This window comes from Biomphalaria glabrata, chromosome 15 (genome assembly GCF_947242115.1).
Source record: "Biomphalaria glabrata chromosome 15, xgBioGlab47.1, whole genome shotgun sequence".
Lineage (NCBI taxonomy): Eukaryota > Metazoa > Mollusca > Gastropoda > Planorbidae > Biomphalaria > Biomphalaria glabrata.
The window spans coordinates 11,281,556-11,300,856 of NC_074725.1; the positions used below are offsets into that span (position 1 = coordinate 11,281,556).

General features: G+C 33.8%; 1 protein-coding gene across 4 annotated transcripts in view; it reads left to right on the plus strand.

The window, feature by feature from the left end:
• LOC106055629 (uncharacterized) overlaps nt 1–19,301 on the plus strand; it is a 116,155-nt gene that overhangs the window by 70,223 nt on the left and 26,631 nt on the right. For 2 of the 4 annotated variants that reach the window (XM_056011937.1, XM_056011936.1), the window contains exons 2-5: nt 6,617–6,864; nt 10,098–10,167; nt 10,261–10,357; nt 11,141–11,232. In XM_056011937.1, coding sequence (XP_055867912.1) covers nt 6,694–6,864; nt 10,098–10,167; nt 10,261–10,357; nt 11,141–11,232 — 430 coding nt within the window. In that variant the 5' untranslated portion in view covers nt 6,617–6,693. Of the gene's footprint in view, nt 1–4,572; nt 4,842–6,616; nt 6,865–10,097; nt 10,168–10,260; nt 10,358–11,140; nt 11,233–19,109; nt 19,181–19,301 lie in introns of those variants that run through there. The other 2 variants (XM_056011935.1, XM_056011938.1) reach the window with 2 other exon arrangements.

Here is a 19,301-nt window from a genome sequence, read left to right on the forward strand (position 1 = left end):
ATTTCTTTCCCAGAACCCCCCCCCCCTTTTTTTTTTGTTTTCTCTTTTCCATAGCCTCTATCCTATACACATTCACATTTTCACAAAGGTGTGGTGCCAAGTTCTACGAGAGCGTCCCTGTTTGCGCTTTTATTGTATTGGTCTCCATGTCATTGTAACTCGTAGCATGCGTGATTTATTCTGTTGGAGGACATGTCCCGCAACATCATTGAGTGGTGAACTCCCAGTTCGGCATAGGAATTTTTTTTTTACTTATGATCCTATCTCTGTAATTGACTCCTAATGTCCGCCTTAGCCTACATCTGTAAGAAATTTTGTTTGGTTACAGAAACATATTGCAAAGCTCTGAAAACAAAGTTGGTGAGAGAAATGGTCAATTACACAGACCTATTTCTCTTAATTTTGTGCATTGTTTAAGCTGTCATGACATAAATTGAAACAGAGTTCTAGGACCAAAGTTATTTAAACATAGAAACATCCGAGAAATGGATGGGAAAAGGGGACTACGAAAATAGAATTTGGTCTCAAATTTCATCTCATTTGTTCCACTTAAAAGTTCCTAATTAATTCTAAATGTTTCAGGAAAAAAAATAATTGTGCCAAATTTATGCCAGAGAATAAACAGTTTAGAAATTTAGGATTGGATTTGATATTTGACAATCTAGGTTTAAAATTCATGCTTTCGGCAGAAAAGTGGAAAGGGGAGGGGTAGAATTGAAACGATAATCACGTACTGGTCTTCTTTCTATTTTGTATTTATTATATTTATTATATATTTATTATATTTATTATATATTTATTAAAATTATTATATTTTTTATTAATGATTGTAGTGGACTCGTTATAAAAAAAATAAAGCTCCCCTTTCAGACCTTGCGATCTATGGGACAGATGTTGTACAGGTCATCTGTTTCTGTGGCCCACGGTAAACAAGCGTGTCGTGTGGTCAGCACAATGACCAACATTTTATACTTTTCCACAATTAATGTCAACCTAATGAAATACTCAGAAAGACACAAAGATAAAGGCAGACTCTATGGAATGGGTTGCCTGAGCTATCCTGGAAAACAAATGACTTGGCAGAATTTAGGTCATTGGTTAAAACATGCATGACTTGATTGACCTAGGAACATGCGCAGGACGTAATCATCTTATTTTTGGAAGTAACGTTTGTATTTCTTAAGATAAGATAAGATAATAATTTTAAATAATTTAAAACTCAAAGAAAATGAATAGGCAATCGAATAGGTCTACGTTAAATCTCACTAAACTCCTTGCACTTAACATAAAAAAAATTATAAACATCTAATGTTCTTTCAGAAATGAATATTATAACATTCTGACCCAAACCTCACACAAGACTGCATAGACTCATGGGGGACAAGGCTCTAACTCTTTATTATCTTGATGACAGTTGGTATGGTTAAGGATGGCTGCCTGGTCGTGCAGTTTGCGCGCTGGACTGTTGTTCGGACATATCGATGGCTCCGGGTTCAAACCCTGGCCGCTCCCATCCCCCGTCATCCTGCGGGAGGTTTGGACTAGGAAGTAAATTATCTTCAACTCTGAAGGAACATCCGAAACATGTTAAACAAACAAAACAAAAAGTCCCAAACGCATACACGACCTAGCACCCATCCTTAACCAAATCAACAAAATGTACAACAGGTTAAATTCTCGTATAAAGCAAAATTTAAACAAAAAAAACACAACGAGCTTTTCTAAAGTAGTTTTTCAATTTAAAAAGATTTGCAAACGTCTCAATAACATCTGTCTAATCATTAGTTTTGTTTTTAAATATTGATACAAATCTAAAATGTTAGGAAATTAATCATACCTACAAACAAGCTAATGGGTTTGTATCTAGGCCTACATGTTTGTATGCATTAATGTGAGTATACACAATAGTCTTGGTGGGCCCTATGTAGAGATATGGGTATGTTAGATTTGGTATAGGAACTTGGCATAAGTGCATGTAGCCTTCTTTTAGGCTAAAGGTCCATCTCCTCGTTGACGCCTGCAAATTAAACAACAAACTAATAGATAAAATGAAACACTGATCAACATCATAATGTCTGATGATCATAGATTTGAATTCGAAGAGGAATAAAACAGTAGGACATATTCGCCCAGGGCCTACTCAAAATACATAAATAAATGGGCATAACAAATTAACAGCTACAAATTATTATTTTATTATTATCAACAATTTTGTTTAAAAGTCATCTAGCTCTGGGGGAAAATGTCTCGATTATTGGATCTCATTTTTATTATAGGCCTATTATTATATAATATAAATATTGAATAATAATCAAAATGTTACATCTAGATCAGTGGCGTAGCAACCATAGCGAGAAGGGGTTCTTAGCACCCGGGCCCACAACCAAACGGGCTCTTGTAATAGGAAAAAAAATGTTGACTATACAAATTTCAAATTTAAATGTTTCAAACTATTAAATTATTTGACTTAAATCATTGCATATTCTACATTCTACTTCTGGTATCCGAGCAAATTAACACATTGATGTGAAATTTCTTTGATTACTGTATTGCTGGACGGCTGTCTGGTCGTGTGGTAAGTGTGCTGGACTGTCGTTCGGTCGTCTCTACTGTCACGGATTCATACCTTGCCCGCTCCCATCCCCCGTCGTCCTGCGGGGGTTCGGCCTAGGATGTAGATTCTCTTCAACTCTGAAGGAACAAAGCACGTTAAACACTGTACTCTATTATGAAAGGGAGGTAAGTCTAGAATCGTAAGTTCAGAATTTCATAAAATTGTAACGTGTTCGATTTGTAAACAATAATAAATAGTAATAATTTTAAAAAACTTAAAAAAAAAAACAAAGCTTATATTAAATGTAATTGCATCAATTACATATGTAATTTTATTAGTAATATACCTATATAGATAAACAATAATAAATCTGTGCAATTAGAAATGTTTGTACCGATTGTTTTTGTTTAGCGCAATTTCATGCTTTTAGTTAGCTTTCTAAATGCGCTACAATCCTAGATCACTTGTCAGACTTGTCTGGAACAGTTGGGGTTGGGGGGGGGGGGGGAAGGGGGTATCGACCCATTGTGGTCTAGTCGGTCACGAGAAGGCCGATGTTTAAGCAAATACCGTGGTCCAGACGACAGTTGGGACGTTTCCGATAAAAGATGTGAGCTTTAAAAGCATTTTTTAAATTTGAACTCGAGGACTCAAGCCTCCTAAATGGGACTAATTCATTTTATACCACCACGACTGTCAAGTACAATATCTTTCCTTTGTTCGATACCAAACAAAATAATGAATTTCCAATAGTTATATTAACTAATTTTTTATTTTTTTTTTTAAATTGTTACTTGTTTTGTCGGCTACACGAAATAATTGTGCAAAATTTCAACTTTATCCAAGATTTGGTGTGGGAGAAGTAGGGTGTATAGACTTTTACCAGACAGAGTGAGTTAATATAAGCTTTGTAATTATAATAATAATAGTTCATGTCTGTAAGAATAATGTTTTTGTTTAATGACTTCTTTCTTTAATCTAATTATATGTATTTACTGGTTGAAATACATACATTAATAGTATGAGTAGACAATAGACGCCTCATTATTTTTTTTTTTTCAGGGGAGGGGGGAATTTTTTCTCTCCCCCCCCCCCCGGCAAAAAGAATATCGTGTGTGCGCGTGCGTGTGTGTGTGTACATAATTATATATAATCTTTATTACATTCTGACCTTTCATTCGGAAGACGTTCTGATGCAACGGCTACTTTTTTCTTTTCTGAAAGCGAAAAATCTAATTTTTTAAATCACTGAAGTTCATAAAAACACACCACTTTTACAACTATTCACTATTAACAGAAACTTCAACACTTGAGTCTCTTCGTTAGGAGAGACGACGATCTTCCATATTTTTAACACATTTATGCAAACGGTTGCAGATTTTTTTGTCAAAATTTTTTTTTTTTTTATTTGTATTATTTAGTTATGTAAGTTCTGTTATATTAGTAGGCCTACTATATTTACACAAAAAATGTTTGTTATTTTTTAAAGAGAAAAAATTTATTAAGTATGCATATAAGTCAGACATAATTTAAAACAACAATTAATAAGTAGGTTTTCTTCTTATCTCGTGAGCTTCAGTCGTGCCCATAACACTAAAACACGTAACCAAAGAAAAAATATTTTTTTTTTACGGATTGGCCCTTTACAAAATAATTAGATCAATTACATATTCATTATAAGACATATCAGTTAATTAGGCCAGGTTCAGTTAGGCCAGGTTCACATCCAACTTCTCGTTCACTTTCACCTATTCTTTGGTCCGCTAGACCGCTGGGGCACCACACGAGATCTGTTAACCTTTTTTTTTTTTCATTATTTTCTGTCATTTGTCTTTGATAAAATTTCATTCTGATAATATTGAAACCTGCCTTTTTACCTTCCTGGGTGGACCACTTCGGGGGCCGATTTTCAGTTTGTGTTTCCACACAAACACTCTTTGTAACCTTGTTAAATTTTATTTTATATAATATAGACTAGATCTAGATTTACACATTATACTTGTACAAGTTGTCCAAGTTGTCTATCCTAGAGTTCACTCGTAAATCTGGCCAATCGCATGAGATCTAACGCGCACTAAGTAGATGTTTACAAATGGCGTCTTACGATACCTTTGACAGTAATAAAAATGGATACAAAAAACACTTTTTAAACGAGATATTGAAAGGATCATATATCGCATAGATCAAGGCCAGATTCTAGTATTTAAGTCAGTAGCACATTGAATGACAATAGACTAGATTTAGAGTAATCTAGACTCATATCTTTTTAGTTGTAAAATTTCCGACGGTAAGTTAATTTTAGTAATGAAGTAGATCTAGATCTAGTATACTATAAGTAGTATAACTACTATAAGGCCTATAATAAGCTTTTATATATTTGTAACATTTTTTTTGTGTAGGTGTCAACTTAGGAAGTTTTACTCATTTTAACTATCTAATCTATAGTTATATATAGATCTAATATAGATTTAGATTATTTTAGATCTAGTTACCTATAGTATAGTATAGTTTAAAGTTAAATTGTTTGTTCCTTATAGTTAGAAATCTAGTTCAGAAGTAATTTCTAATTGATCTATGTCTAGATTTATATAATGTAGATCTATTCTAAGTTTAAAGTTAAATGGTTTGTTGATCATTTTTAAGATGCGACTAGATGCAAAATCTGCTAACATACGGAATAACTTTTTGGCATGGCAATACTTCATCTGAACTATTGCACCACCTAGAGAAAATTATAAAAAGGGCATAAAAAAAAATCACAGGCACAACATTACCATATTTAAATGAAATTTCTGAACTAAAATGTCTAAGAAAAATCATGGAAGACAGCAGCCACCCTCTCCATCATAAGTACGTCAACTCTTCGCATAGTGGGCGACTACTGTCAATCAAGACAAGAACAGAGCGATACAAAAACTTGTTCATACCTTAATTGTTGACTGATGGACAAAAATTTTGCTTGACTTACTCCTGAGGTCCATTGCATCATAACCCACCCACGAAATAATTTTTTGGAACAAATTCGTGACTTTGTGTACAAAGGGGTTACTCTGTCAGACTATATCAATGCCACTCGTTGTTCAGGAAACATGAAAAGGACGAAGATACCTGTGTGTAGCGCTGAATGAACTCTTTATATTGTGTCTGCTCTATTTATATGTATGTTTCTGTTGTGTTGTCTTTATATGAGAAAATAGTCACTGTTATCACAACTAATTTACATAAGGATCAATAAAGCAGTCTTACGTAGGACGTAATCATCTTCTTTTTTGAAGTAACGTCTGTATTATATAAGATAAGATAAGAAATCTAGTTTAGAAGTAATTTCTAACTGATCTAGATCTAGGCATTAGAATGACTAGATCTAGAGTCTATATTAAGGTCTTAAACAGTTAATGTTAGTAGATCTAAGTTAAAATGGTTTTACTTGTTTTAGCAGCTTTACATTTAAATAATTATCATGTTAATTTTGGGAAGGCAATATAGTCTGGCATGCAGACTAGCAAGGTGTCCCACCCATTGAAATTGGGACCTTTTTACTGTGGCATAGATACTATTCATGTTAGACAACTGTAGAAATACAAATATTATTTATATAATTTATGTCACTTTGGCAGCTTACAATATATATATATATTTCAATATTAGTTCCATAATTTTCGTGGAAACTTTGTCAACTATATTATTACTTTGATCATTTCTGTAGATGAAGTAATATATTAAACTATTAGTATATTACATACACTTGACTTTATTAACTGTTTAAAAAAACACTCAATGGTATAATTTAATTTATTTCATCACACAGAATTTAGTCGAGTTTAAAATGTTTACTGGGTCAGTGATGTTGAAAGCAAAAATATATATATATATTGCTTTGTTCATGAGAATTTAGTGTTATGAGAATTTCATTTGGCCATCACTCCTGACTATTTTATGTAGTTTGTAAATATTTTGCATTATAATTCTATCAGTCACTAAACATGAACAAAAGTCTGCTAATCACCATTTTTCATTTAAATATTCATGTTGCACTAGATAACAATGTCCTTTTTTTTTTAGGATAAGGGATTCCGAAAATATGTATGGATCTTTTGATAAAAGGATAACACTCTAAGCTAGATAGGGATAAAGTAGCTATGGCTTCCTTGGCACAACCAGCTGCTGGTAAAAAGGCACAAGACAGGCAGATGGAAAAGATTCAACAACAACTCTTGACCCTAGAGAAACAGAATGCTGAGAAAATCCTCCTCATGGACAGATTGGAACAGTTGAGCAGAATGGACACAGAGAGAACACAGAGAGTGCTGGTAAGAGTCGAAATTGTTTAGGAAGATTCTAATGCAAAAATTGTTTTTAAAAAAATGTAAAAGTAACCCTTTCAGATCATCTGTTTAAATGTTTGATGGTTAACAGAAGTGACATATATGTGGCCAGCTCAATGACCAACTGCTATATTTTCCCCCCAAAATGTCAGATGCCCCTCAGAGTTGAGTGGGCTCAGAGGTGTTTTAAAAATTCAGCTCAGTTCGGAAGCCAAGTGATTCAAGACTCAGCCACCATACCCCTAAAATTAGTTTAACTTCTCATTTATTTTCTTCCATGAAAGAGAGGTTACAAATGCAAATTTTTCGCATTTTGTAAAGGAACATAGATTCTCTTCTCATCTCTCTTAGATTACAGCAATATTAAAGTTTTATTACCTATATTCTTGTAGTGGCCTGAAAGACTTATTCCCTGAGCTTATTTATGTTTTGTCTTCTTTTCTTCTTCTTCATTCTCATTTTTATGTTGGAGCATTCAGATGACTATAGACCAAAATATGAGATGAACTGCGCAGTGGTTTCCATATCAGGGAGCTCTCCATATAGTTTTCTTTCTATTGGGGTGTTTTGGGGCCATTGTCTTGTACAGGCCTCTTGGTAAAGAGAGCAGTTCTGGAGGATGTGGTCAGCATTCTCTGGAGACACTCCACATAGGCATATTTCACTGGTTCCAATTTTGAGCTTCCGGTACATATGTTGTGTCCATCCTAAGTCGAAAGATTAGACGTTGATCTTGTCAGGATTGCTTATAATAGGCATCATCTTTCTTGTGATTTGGATGAGAGCGTGTCAGGATGTTGTGATTAGCTCCCCAATCTGTGCCAGCTAATTTTTTAATAAGAGATAGCCTCTGGATGCCTTTACTCTGTGTTTTATCTATTTGGTTTTTCCAGTTAATCTTGGTTCATATGTGACTCCAAGATATGTAGGGCTGTCATTTTTTTCTAAAGCTTCCTTATCTAATGTTAATTTTATTGTTTGTTGTTTTGTTGACGTGAGAAGATGGTATATGTTGTCTTTTTTTGTGTTGATGGATATGCCCAAGTCTTTGGCCCATTTATTGAGTTTATCGAGCGCATCTTGTAATAGAAATTTCGATGTTCCTACATACTCTTCTGTGCTAATTAAGGCAAGCTCATCTGCATATATGCTGCTTTTAACTTTTCTTGGTAGGTTTTGATTTAGATCATTTATGAATATTAGGAAAAGTGTTGGGGATAGGACTCCTCCTTGTGGGACACCTTTTTTATATCCACTGTGTGACTTCTTTGCCCTTGCATGCAAACAAAAGCTTTTTCTTTCTCATGCAGAAATATTTTTAGAGCTTCTTTTTTCTTTTGGATGCTCTCTTCATTCCATTGTAGGATTTTTAGACTTTTGGTCTTGGAGAGTTGGCCAGTAGTTTTTACTTTCTTGTCCCTGCTCCTGGCTCCACAGGCAGAGATAGAAAAACCACCAGCTCACTTGTGTGGGCTCCTTCGAGGCAGAGAGCTCAGCCCCCCACCTGCGTGGCGGGATTCCACAGGCAGGACGCCACATCTATTAGAATTGTTATTGAACATCAACATAGATGAGGTTGCGTGTCAATGTGTTATGTGCCAGGAGGCCCATTGACTCCGACTTCAGCCTGCTTTTCTTTCTGGGTGTGCTCCCATAGCCTTTGATCATCCAAGATCATCTGCTAGGCAGCAGGTGTTTATTTTCAGAGTTTTCTCTCCTAGATGAACTGCTATCCCTAGCTAACGAGCTTCATGTACCTGGGTTTAGAGTTAGAGCGCCCTATATTTGCTTTTTGCAATAATTTCCCTGGATTTCTAAGATGTTTTTAGTAAATATTCTAACCACTGGAATACTCCACCTCATCCTCCATAACTGCAAACCAGTTGGTCTGCTGCTGTTTATTTGATATTCACAGCTATACCTTATATCTAAGGGTCCTTCCCCTTCCGCCTCCTGGGGAGGCGCTTGGTAGAAGATGGTAGCTCCCCCAAGTTATGTTTTGTTAAATATGTTCTAATGTACATTACTTCTAGTTCTACCTGCTTATTAAAGTTCATACTTGTTATCCATTTTGTCTTTCATAAATTTCCAACCTGTTGGTCAATGTTTGTAATTAATATTCATTGCAAAGTTTGTACATGTATTCACTTTTATTGGTTTAACAATTACTACTTAATCTGTCAACAACTGGTCATTTGTTACAATCTAGATGTAGGTCTACTATACTAGTTGCTAGTTCCTGTAGTAGGCCTACTCAGTAAATGTTCAGTAAAACCAAATATTACTAATTTATAAGTTGTACCAGAAATTCAAGCCATTATCTAGTCAGTAATTACACTCACTATGTTGTCACTATTACTAATGCAAAAGGTCTTAGCGGTTACAGAAAAAGCCTTTTAACTTTCAAGCTTCTTAACGAGTGCCCTATTGAGTAAACTCTTTTTGCACAGATCCCCTCTCTCTTTGACTATCCCAATCTTGGTACTCCCGGGTGCTAAGAAATCTTGCTTTACAATTTTGATGATCTACATTGTACATCTTAAAAATTATCAATAACCTTTGTTATATAAGATGTTACCATTAAGCATTGCTTCGACATAAACAGTCCATGTATTTAACTATGACTGTTTTATTGCAGAATTTTAGTGTAGCTGTTTTTGAAAATCTTTTTATATCCATATTAGGTATTGAAATTTGAAAAGCATTAGATAAAGGATATTACTAATTCCTTCCAATCTCTGGAATAAAAGCCTGTTATTTAAGGAGACTGGTCATAAAACAGAACACACATTACTGAAGTTACTATTTAGTTGAATTGTGCCAATGAAAAAAACACCTCTATTCTTTAAAAGATTGCACTTGGTCTGATATTTGCATCACTAAACTCTTGTGTCTATAATCCAAATTTAATAAGTTAGTATAACCAAAGACATCTACATTTGGTTTAGTATGAATAAGAATACAAACTTGTCATGGAGACTGATTAAGAAACCACTCAGCATATTTGTATTAGGATTTTTAAATTGGTATCTATGACACTGTCATCCTGAAAAAAATGACCTTTTTAAAAAAAATAAATTATTATTAATTGAATCATTAGCTTTTAACAATAAATTATATAATTTCACAATTTTAAATATTAAATTATTTAATTTCTCTTTTTTTTTTTTTTGTAAACAATAAAGTTTTTTTAATATATTTTTTTTTTATTTTTCCAGGAAAGAGCTTCAAGCAGTAACAGAACACTGAAAGATGAAATTGAAAGAGTATATGGACCAGATGAAAACAGTGAGTTTCATGGAAATTAAACTGTATGTTTTCTAAATTTGAAAGATAACATATTTTTTTTTTTAAATTGAATCTTTATAAAACATATTTCAGGTCCAAGAAATGTAAACAACAAAATTGTCCATGAAATTATTGCTAAAAGAACTCAAGATTTTGAACGTTCAAAGGCAGAGAAAGCACTACACATGCAGTTAGTATTTTGATCATGTTCATGTTTCTTGTGTTGAGTCTGGAAATCAGTATTGATTGTAATGATGGATAAAGGGATATTAATCACTACTACTTATTAAGTGTCATGATAAACTTCTTCAATGTATCTTTACAATAAAAAAAAATTGATCAATATAAGTCAGAAAATTGTACATAATTTATTGTCTTTTCAGAAATCTGAATGAAAAATGTATAGGATTTTCTACTGATTTTATTATTAGTAGATTCCCTTTTGGTCTCAAAATAAAATCTACTGCCAAGGGCAGGCATAGATTTGCAAAAAAAGATGACTTAAACCACACCACCAACAGACAAAGGTTTTCTGCTGCATGAGGCAAAATATGTAGCTAGGACTACATAGCTATGTAAAATTCTGTTCTCATTAATCTTTAAACTTGAAGACAAGCTTTGTTACTACTATTAGTATTATTATATAAATTATCATAGTTATTAACATTTCTAACACAAAATTTATGGATTTTCCATATATAATTACAGAAATTCTAAGATGTAATTTCCATCTTAATATTAACTCATGTTCTAATAATATTCTAATAAATATGCAAATTGCATGTATAAAATCCACCTAATACAAATTTTAATGTTGTTAACAATGTAAAAATCCTCTTGCACCAGTCTAAGTTATAAATTTCACTATTATAAATCTTTTTTTTTTTAAAAAGGTAAATTTTTTAACCTAATAATAGTAATTTAAATTTACAAGAAAAATATTACTGAGTTGTTGTTTTTTGTCCACTTGTAGGCTATTGGTTCAAGAAAGACTAAAAATTCTGGAGGCACGTGACAGACTACGAGCAAAGAAAGAAGTTTACAGATCTCTCCCATCTCCAATTGGTAAGGCCACTCAGCGTTCTTGGGGTCACAAATATTCACTTTATACTCCCATGCTTTATGATGATAGGCTAGACACATATACACCAGTGTTTCAGGATGGCTACTACACTTATTTCCCTCGCACTAGACGTAGACGCCAGTGGTTTAATAGTAAAGTAAAGTTTGTTCCTGTACCTCTTTTTGAATCACTAATGTAAAGCTTTCTTATATAGTCAGAATCATAATGATTGTGCAAGAGCCTATTTCACTATGGGTAATTTAAGAGGTTGAAAAAAATCTTTGCAAACATCTCTATTAAGTATCTTTATTTTTGTTTTCGGTTAATAATATTGCTTTAAATATATAAACCCATAAGATTAAAGTAGGCAACTGTGCAATGACTATGACAAGTACACTTTTTGTTTTAAACACACAGTAAATGTAAAGATAATTTTTTTTTAATTTTCATCTCCACCCATCTCAAGATATACTCAGAATAAAGCATGCAATAAATATATAACTTTTTTTCATACACTTTTGAAGTATTAGAAAGATATGTTTTGTTTATTTTATTCAAAATCATTTTTACAAGTATACTCTATAAAATGCCCAACTTTCTTGTTGGCATGTCTTAGTCTTACATTTATAATATCAGAATACAATATTTTCCCTGTGTACTTATGCCAGTATAAGGGACCTTGTTATTACCAAAATTAATATTAATTGATGGAAAGAAGAAAGAAGGAAATTTTGACATCACTGAAAGATATAAATCAATCGGCTTTTTATACTATACTGCTTTAATCTAAATTATATATACTTTTTAAATTTATATGTTTATTTCAGCTGTTGCTGACATAAAATAGAGCTTTGTCTATACTTTACAATTAGGCCATTTCATGCATGAAAACTAAAAATAATCTAATTTTAAATGTATGTAAGTTCTGTTTGTTCAAGATTATGACTTTCTCAATAATAATCATTAATTGTTTCTTGGTTAAAGTCTGATAAAAAAGAATTAATTTGTTTCGGTATCATTGTTTTTTTATGCATCTTATTAAAAAAAATAGAGAATTTTTTCCTAATTTAATCACCTAGAATGTAGGCTATAAATACTCCAAAGTATTTTCACCCATATCCATAAAACAAAGTAAACAGTGACTATAAAGCTTGTATTGCTTTTTAAGTTGTCACCTTCATGTAAATCTTATTAAGTTTTAATATTTGTATGATTTGATTGTTGTTGATCTCTTTATTTTTTTTGGCATTACTAATAAAGTTTTCACCTGGGCTTGTGATTAACAAATATAAACTTAATATAAAATAGTCTATTGGGCTGTGCATTATGGCTACTTTCAATTGTAAGACCACAAATGGCTCATGTCTTATTGTGTAAAGCTCTATTTTGGAATAGCATTCTTGCCCACGTGCTTAATTTGTGAAAGTAGAATCTGGCTATTTATTGAATGAGCCATTTTTTATCTGCTTTGCATTATGCTGTGGGGAAAGGTTATTTCTGGCTTGAAAAAAATACAACTCAGTGATAATTTTTACATTTGATTTTGAATTTATTCTTTAGTGAGAATACATGTAGAAATGTTTTCAACCATTTGAGGACAAAATTTTAACATAATGATTTGCCACATTTTTTTGTTAGAGATCAACTTCTATGACTTAATTCAATGTAATGTATCTTGTGTGTTAAGTAAGATTACACACACACAGACATCCAGAAAGTAGTGAATTTATTTTTGTTTAAAAACAAAACTTCTGAGTTATCATAAAAAAAAAATCAACAAGTAAATTGAACACAATATAAAGATCATTCTATCAGGCATGACTATATTTTACATAAACTTATGCAGAAGAAAATGAGCCTCTGTGCCGAACGAAGTCTGTACATTACAGTATAAGAACTCAGTATTTTATTTTCCAAAACATAATTAACATCCAAACATTATACTTGCATAAGTGTAGATGTGTCTTATCTTATACAATACAGACGTTACTTCAAAAAAGAAGATGATTATGTCCTACTCATCATGCATCTAGTCATGCAACCAATGTAGGCACACATCAAATGTTTTGTTTATGATCCTCAACAGTATTGAATCAAAAGACAAAATACTCTGACAAAGTACTATGATTTGAAGACGAAAATATGATTTACTTTGTTTGGTAAAAATTGAAATTTAAGCCATGACTAGTTTATATATTTCCAATTTGAATCACTAGTGTGACTAGACTATATTTCAATAGTACTTTATGGAGAAAAAAAAAATTAAATTGATGATATTGATTTATTAACTAATTTAATGCAATCTTAATGAAATTTTTTTATTTACTAGTTGAACATTTTATTCTATACAGTGATTCATGCTGTACAATTCTAATTATTAAATATAAATTGAATAAAATAAATAACAGTTTTATATTTTCTTTTTCATTTTTGCTTCTTTTAGATCATATAATTCTATTTTTAAATTTACTTTTTTTAGTTTATGTGTTTGCGTGTGCACTTTAACAAATCAATAACTATTTTTTTTTTTTCAAAATAAAAAAAAAAAATCAGTGAAGGCTCTAACTCTATATCTACGTCTATGTAGGCCTACGTCCTATTTTCTGTTCAGATTTATTGCTCTTTGACACTTTTTACGATGCAGTCTATTGCAGTCACAGTAAAAAAAAAAATAATGTCGTGTTTTATTTTCTAAAGGCTAAATATCATCTTTCTCAGTTGTTCTTTTCATGAGTGTCCGATATTGAATGTTACAGGATGTTTTAGGCCCTACAGTGTAAGGCAGAAGACCTTTAGACATAAAATACACAGTGCACAGACCCTTACGAAGTGTTTAACAAGCCCAGACGAGATCTCCTCTGGCACTTAACATAACTAACATCTTTGTCTCACATCACATTTTCTGATAAACAAACAACAAAAGTTATTGAAGTTTAATCATAACGGATAGTGAAATACAAATGAGCGAAATGAAGAATTCTATCTGAATGATGAAAATAATTACGGAGAGAAAGAGTTAAAGACTTACCTTCTTTACATGTCTGCAGTGTGCTCTGGGGCGGCCTTATGGTGTGTCCAACCTCCCAAAGTCTCGCGACTATGATATATAATAGGGCCCGACCGCCATGGAGACATTTTATTGTCCTCTTCAGCCCATCATACAACTATTACAGGTGTGTGGGACCCCTGCAACACATTCTAATGCATCGAACCATGACGCGTAGGACATAATCATCTTCTTTTTTGAAGTAACGTCTGTATTATATAAGATAAGATACTCGATATAGAACTTCTTGGGAAACTCCTACTGATAAACAAAGACGTGTTTCTCATCTATTTACAATCCCAAATGAAAGCTCTTAGAAAGAAATTTTGACTTCGGGTTAGGCCCCGAATATGACATTCCCCGAAGGCTCCACGTACTGGTATGGCCGCCTCTTCTATTCTAGTGGACTCTTTCTTGTTAATCAAATTATAATTGTGGTATGCATCTGAATTAAACGTACAATTTACCTAGTAGAAATACAGGTGGAACTCCTTAAGTTACAGGATAGCCTAGATATGGAATTTGTGGATGTACAGTGTTTTATGTCTACACTTTGTTCCTTCCATTTCTAGTTAGTTATATTTAGTATTAGGAAGACGTGCACATAGTTCACAACATTTGTTGACATTCTTGTTATCCAGTAGGCTATATTCTTTGGAGCTTGACATGAGAAGTACCTTACAGAAGACAGCTTTTGATTTACGGCTGGTAGGGTCTCAACTCTGAACACTTGAAGCTCATTCCACACTTGCCAGAGAGCCGAGTAGTCTCTTTCAAGACATCGCTGTCTCGTATTCTGTTTATAACGTTGTGTCACTATCCAAGTTTTTTTTTCACTTGCTTTCTCTTACTCTTTCCTCACCCTCTCTTCACTCTCTCTTTCTCTCTCTCTGAGAGTTCAACATAAATCATTGTTTTCAGGAAACATACATAGATAGGCCTATGTGATATAACCTAGCACTCCAATCGGGATTTCAATTTAATTACAGCCATAGTGAAAAATCTTTGGTTCGAGTTATTATGAAAGAAAACTGTGTTTGTCACAGAGTACTGGTAATTTAAAAAAAAATGCAAAAAATTAAGATTCTATAATTAAGATTTCTAAATCGAAATAATCTATATGGACCCTTAGAGTAAGACCTACGTTCTTGTAAAGAGAACAAATTTTTGTATCTAGCATTCAACGGGTACAACACCTGTACCCAGTAGCTTCAATAGTTGGTAGTGGTCTTTAGAGATATAGAAATGCTATATATAAATCCTTTACCTGGTTTAAAAGTATGTCTTGTATATGTAATCTTATCATACAACAGAAATTGTATTCTTACCTCAGTGTGTGTGTGTGTGTGCGAAATGTTTTATGACCCTTTCCCTTTTTTTTTTTGACTGCTAACTTGTGACAGACAGACAGACAGACGCTAGTCCTGAAAGGAACGCTGTCAGATTAGCATTTGTACTACACATATTTGATATCTCAATTTGTTCTCGATAGTAAATAAAAAAAAAAAGCTTGTATTGAAAGACTCTGATCGGTTTATTGTTGACACATAACAACTTGGCACACACACACACAAAGATTGAGTCAATTGAAAGCAATAGAAACTGAAGAACCCGACCTCTGTGGCGTGTATATATTAGGCAGATGTGAACAAGACCATTGTGGCTCGAATCATAGTTGAGTTGATTATCTTGCAGATCGCCTTGAAATGCTAAATGATAAGGCTTACCTGTAAGAGGCCATAGAGTGCATTTTTTAATGTTTGTTTCACAATATTTATAGCCGGGTATTGATTTGAACAGGGAAAATTTTGTAGGAGCGGCGTCAGGGGCAAGAAATTTTCCATCGTTTGGAGGCCCGGGGGGCTTGACTTCTTTGGGGGCTCCTGCATTTTGCGTAATATTTAATTTTGAATGTAAAAACACTCATTTGGGGGCCCTCCTCAAGCGGGGGCTGGGGGGATTTTCAAAATCTCCCCCCTCCTCCCCTCACCCTTGCTACGCCACTGAGCGGCGTGGTTAATTTTGACACGAATGTGATCTTACGTCATATCACATGTGAAGTATTGAAGACTTACTTTTGTGAAAGTACAAAAAAAAAAAAATCTGGGACAAAAGAGTTAGTCTAAATAGAAATAGTGCGCTGTGTTTATTCAGCTCTCCAAAACATGAGAATTAAAAAAAAAAAATGCTTTAATTTGTCAGTAGTCTAACAGTTCAATTCCTATTCATTCCTATCTATAAATCCGTCACAGGGCGTTGCTTGGACTATGTCGATAAGTTAATAGAGCTAGATCGATGCGCCACGTCGTCCTAGATTGTTGTTGAGGTTTTTTCCCCCCTTTAAACGAATATTGACCTACTAACAGGCATACATTAGAACTACTTTATCTGCCCATTACTTTATGGGTGGATCTTGTCTGTGACAAATGGTTAATGTAGAAGAACTTTTTTTAAATACACGTTTGGTTGTGAAGGGGATCCATGCTGTGACTGGGTTTAAAAAAAAAAGGATTTGAGATGTGTTTACCAAAGTCGTTAAAGCAACTATCATTTTAAAGAAAATATAAGTTCATTTGTATATAGAATGGATATTTATGTTGTGCTTAGAACTAGTATACTTAAAAAAAGGGAGGGGAAAGATGTTAACGACTAATGATTAAATAATTTGATACAGAGCAACATTAAATTAGATCCATATTAGTATTAGTACCATGGGCGTAGCCAGGGGGGGGGGGGGGGACACGGGCTTTAGTGACTGATTTTTTGCTTTGATTTTGTTTATTTTAGGTGAGATCTTAATACTAAACCATCACTTGCCCCAGCGCAGCCAAGAGCGTTTTGAGTTTAAAACCCCTACCAGGGGGTTTTGAGTTTAAAACCTCCTAACAGGGGGTTTTGAGTTTAAAAACGCCTACCGGGGGTGGGGGGTTTGAGTTTAAAACCCCCTTCAAGGGGTTTTTGTAGTTAAATCCCCCTCTTCTATAAAACAAAACAAAAAAATGCAAGCGACAATCCCCAAATTCCAAAAGCACAGTTAAGGAAGATTTTGATTTTAGAACCCCCTCCAAAATTTACGATAAACCCCCTCTTCAATATATAAAAAAGCAAATTATGCACTCAAAATGTTATGAGCTTAGCTAAATGGGTTTTGACTCAGTTTTAAGTTTAAACTCCCCTCCAGTGGAGTTTGAAGCTAAAAAATACATCTTCAATTTTAAAAAAAAGCAAATTACACACTCTACAATCTATGAGCGTAGAAAAGTGGTTTTGAGTTTACCCCCCACCCCCGGCCAGCGGGTTGGAAGATAAAAACTACCTCTTCAATGTTAAAAAAAAAGCAAATTACGCACTCAAAATGCTATGAGCGTTGCCAAAAGGGGTTTGGAGGTTAAATCCCCCTTCAGAAGGGTTTGATGCTAAAAAAAATACCTCTTCAATATAAAAAAAGCAAATTACACACTAAAATTATTTGAGCGTAGCCAAGCCAATTGGGGGTTTTGAGTTTAAACTCCTCTCCTTCAGATGGTTTTGAGTTTAAAATCCCCCCTACAGAGCGTTTTGAGGTGGGAAAACCTCTATCTTTAATATTATTCTAAAGCAAACTACAGTTACCAAATTCTATGATCGTAGCTAAATGGGGTTTTAAATTACAAAAAAAACACAACAACTAAGTCCTGAGATTTTTTAGTTTAAAACCCTCAACAGATGATCTTGACGATAAAACTTCCCTTTTCGATATAAAATCTAAAGCAAACTACAGTCACCTAATTCCAAGAGCGTATTCAAGAAAAGTTACACATTTCTACCAGTGGCGGGGCTCCATTAATAAAGTGCAGTGAATAGTCATCTTCCGAAATCGAAAAACACTAAATGTGGCTCAACAAAGATGGCTAAGACAGATTTTAGGAGTCAATTAAAGAGATCGGGTCTAAATCAAGTAAATCCCATGTCGAAATGGGAGTCGACCCCTTAGTAAGATTGTGACAGAGCGTCGCATGAGGTTTGGGGGACATGTTCTCCGACAAAATGAATTACGCATAATTAGAGTTGCGATGACATCCTAGTACACACATTCATGGAGGTCCTCAGAGCAGGTGGGAAGAGGCTTCAGACATTAACAGTGACAGATTTTTGTGGAAACAGCTTGACGGCTAATACGCCGAACGACGTGGGAGGGTCTAAGTCAGTAAGAATAGCACATTAGGTTTTTGAAATCAGACTTTTTAATAGCAGGAAAATGCATTTTGTTGGCTTTCAATACCAGAAATAGTGCTCCTAGCGCTCCATCAGACCCCTTGCTGGCAATGGCGGGAAGTGAGTCAACAATTTTTCCACTAACTACTGGAAGAACAATACACGGGCACAATAAACGTGTTCCGAAAGAATGAAGGGTCAGAATGTAATAAAGATTATGTACACACACATAGGCCTACATACATACACATTTTTTTTTGCGGGGGGGGGGGGGGAGAAAAAAAAAATCCCCCCCCCCCTCCGAAAAAAATCCTGGCTACGCCCATGATTAGTACGTTCCTACCATAGGTTCTGTAATATCAGATAAAACTATTAGTAAGTCAAAGTGTCGACAAAAAATAAATATTGTATGGCTACGTGATGCTCACACTAAAACCAATACTTAAATAATATACCTAGAAAAAAAACGCGAGTGGTAAAAAATCACGGTAAAAAAAAAAAACTTTATTTCAAGCCGCATAATAAAAACTCGATAAACGCGTCTCGAAAAATGTGAACGTTTTTTCATGTGCGTCCACGATTTAAGGGAATCTACCGAAATTGTAGAAGTTGCCAAAATTTAAAGAGTGACTTCCCTTGTTTGAATACTAAGCAGCTATAACACAGTGGACATAAACAGAGCTTAAAAGTTAATAAAAGCCATTATTTAGGTGTGCAAAGAATGAAAGTTTGAGCATGTGATCCCTGCCTTTATATACTCACACAAAACTTAGCCTTTAGAGAACTCATTTTTCACTTGCTGGAATATTATCATACAATGATAGTGTTTTT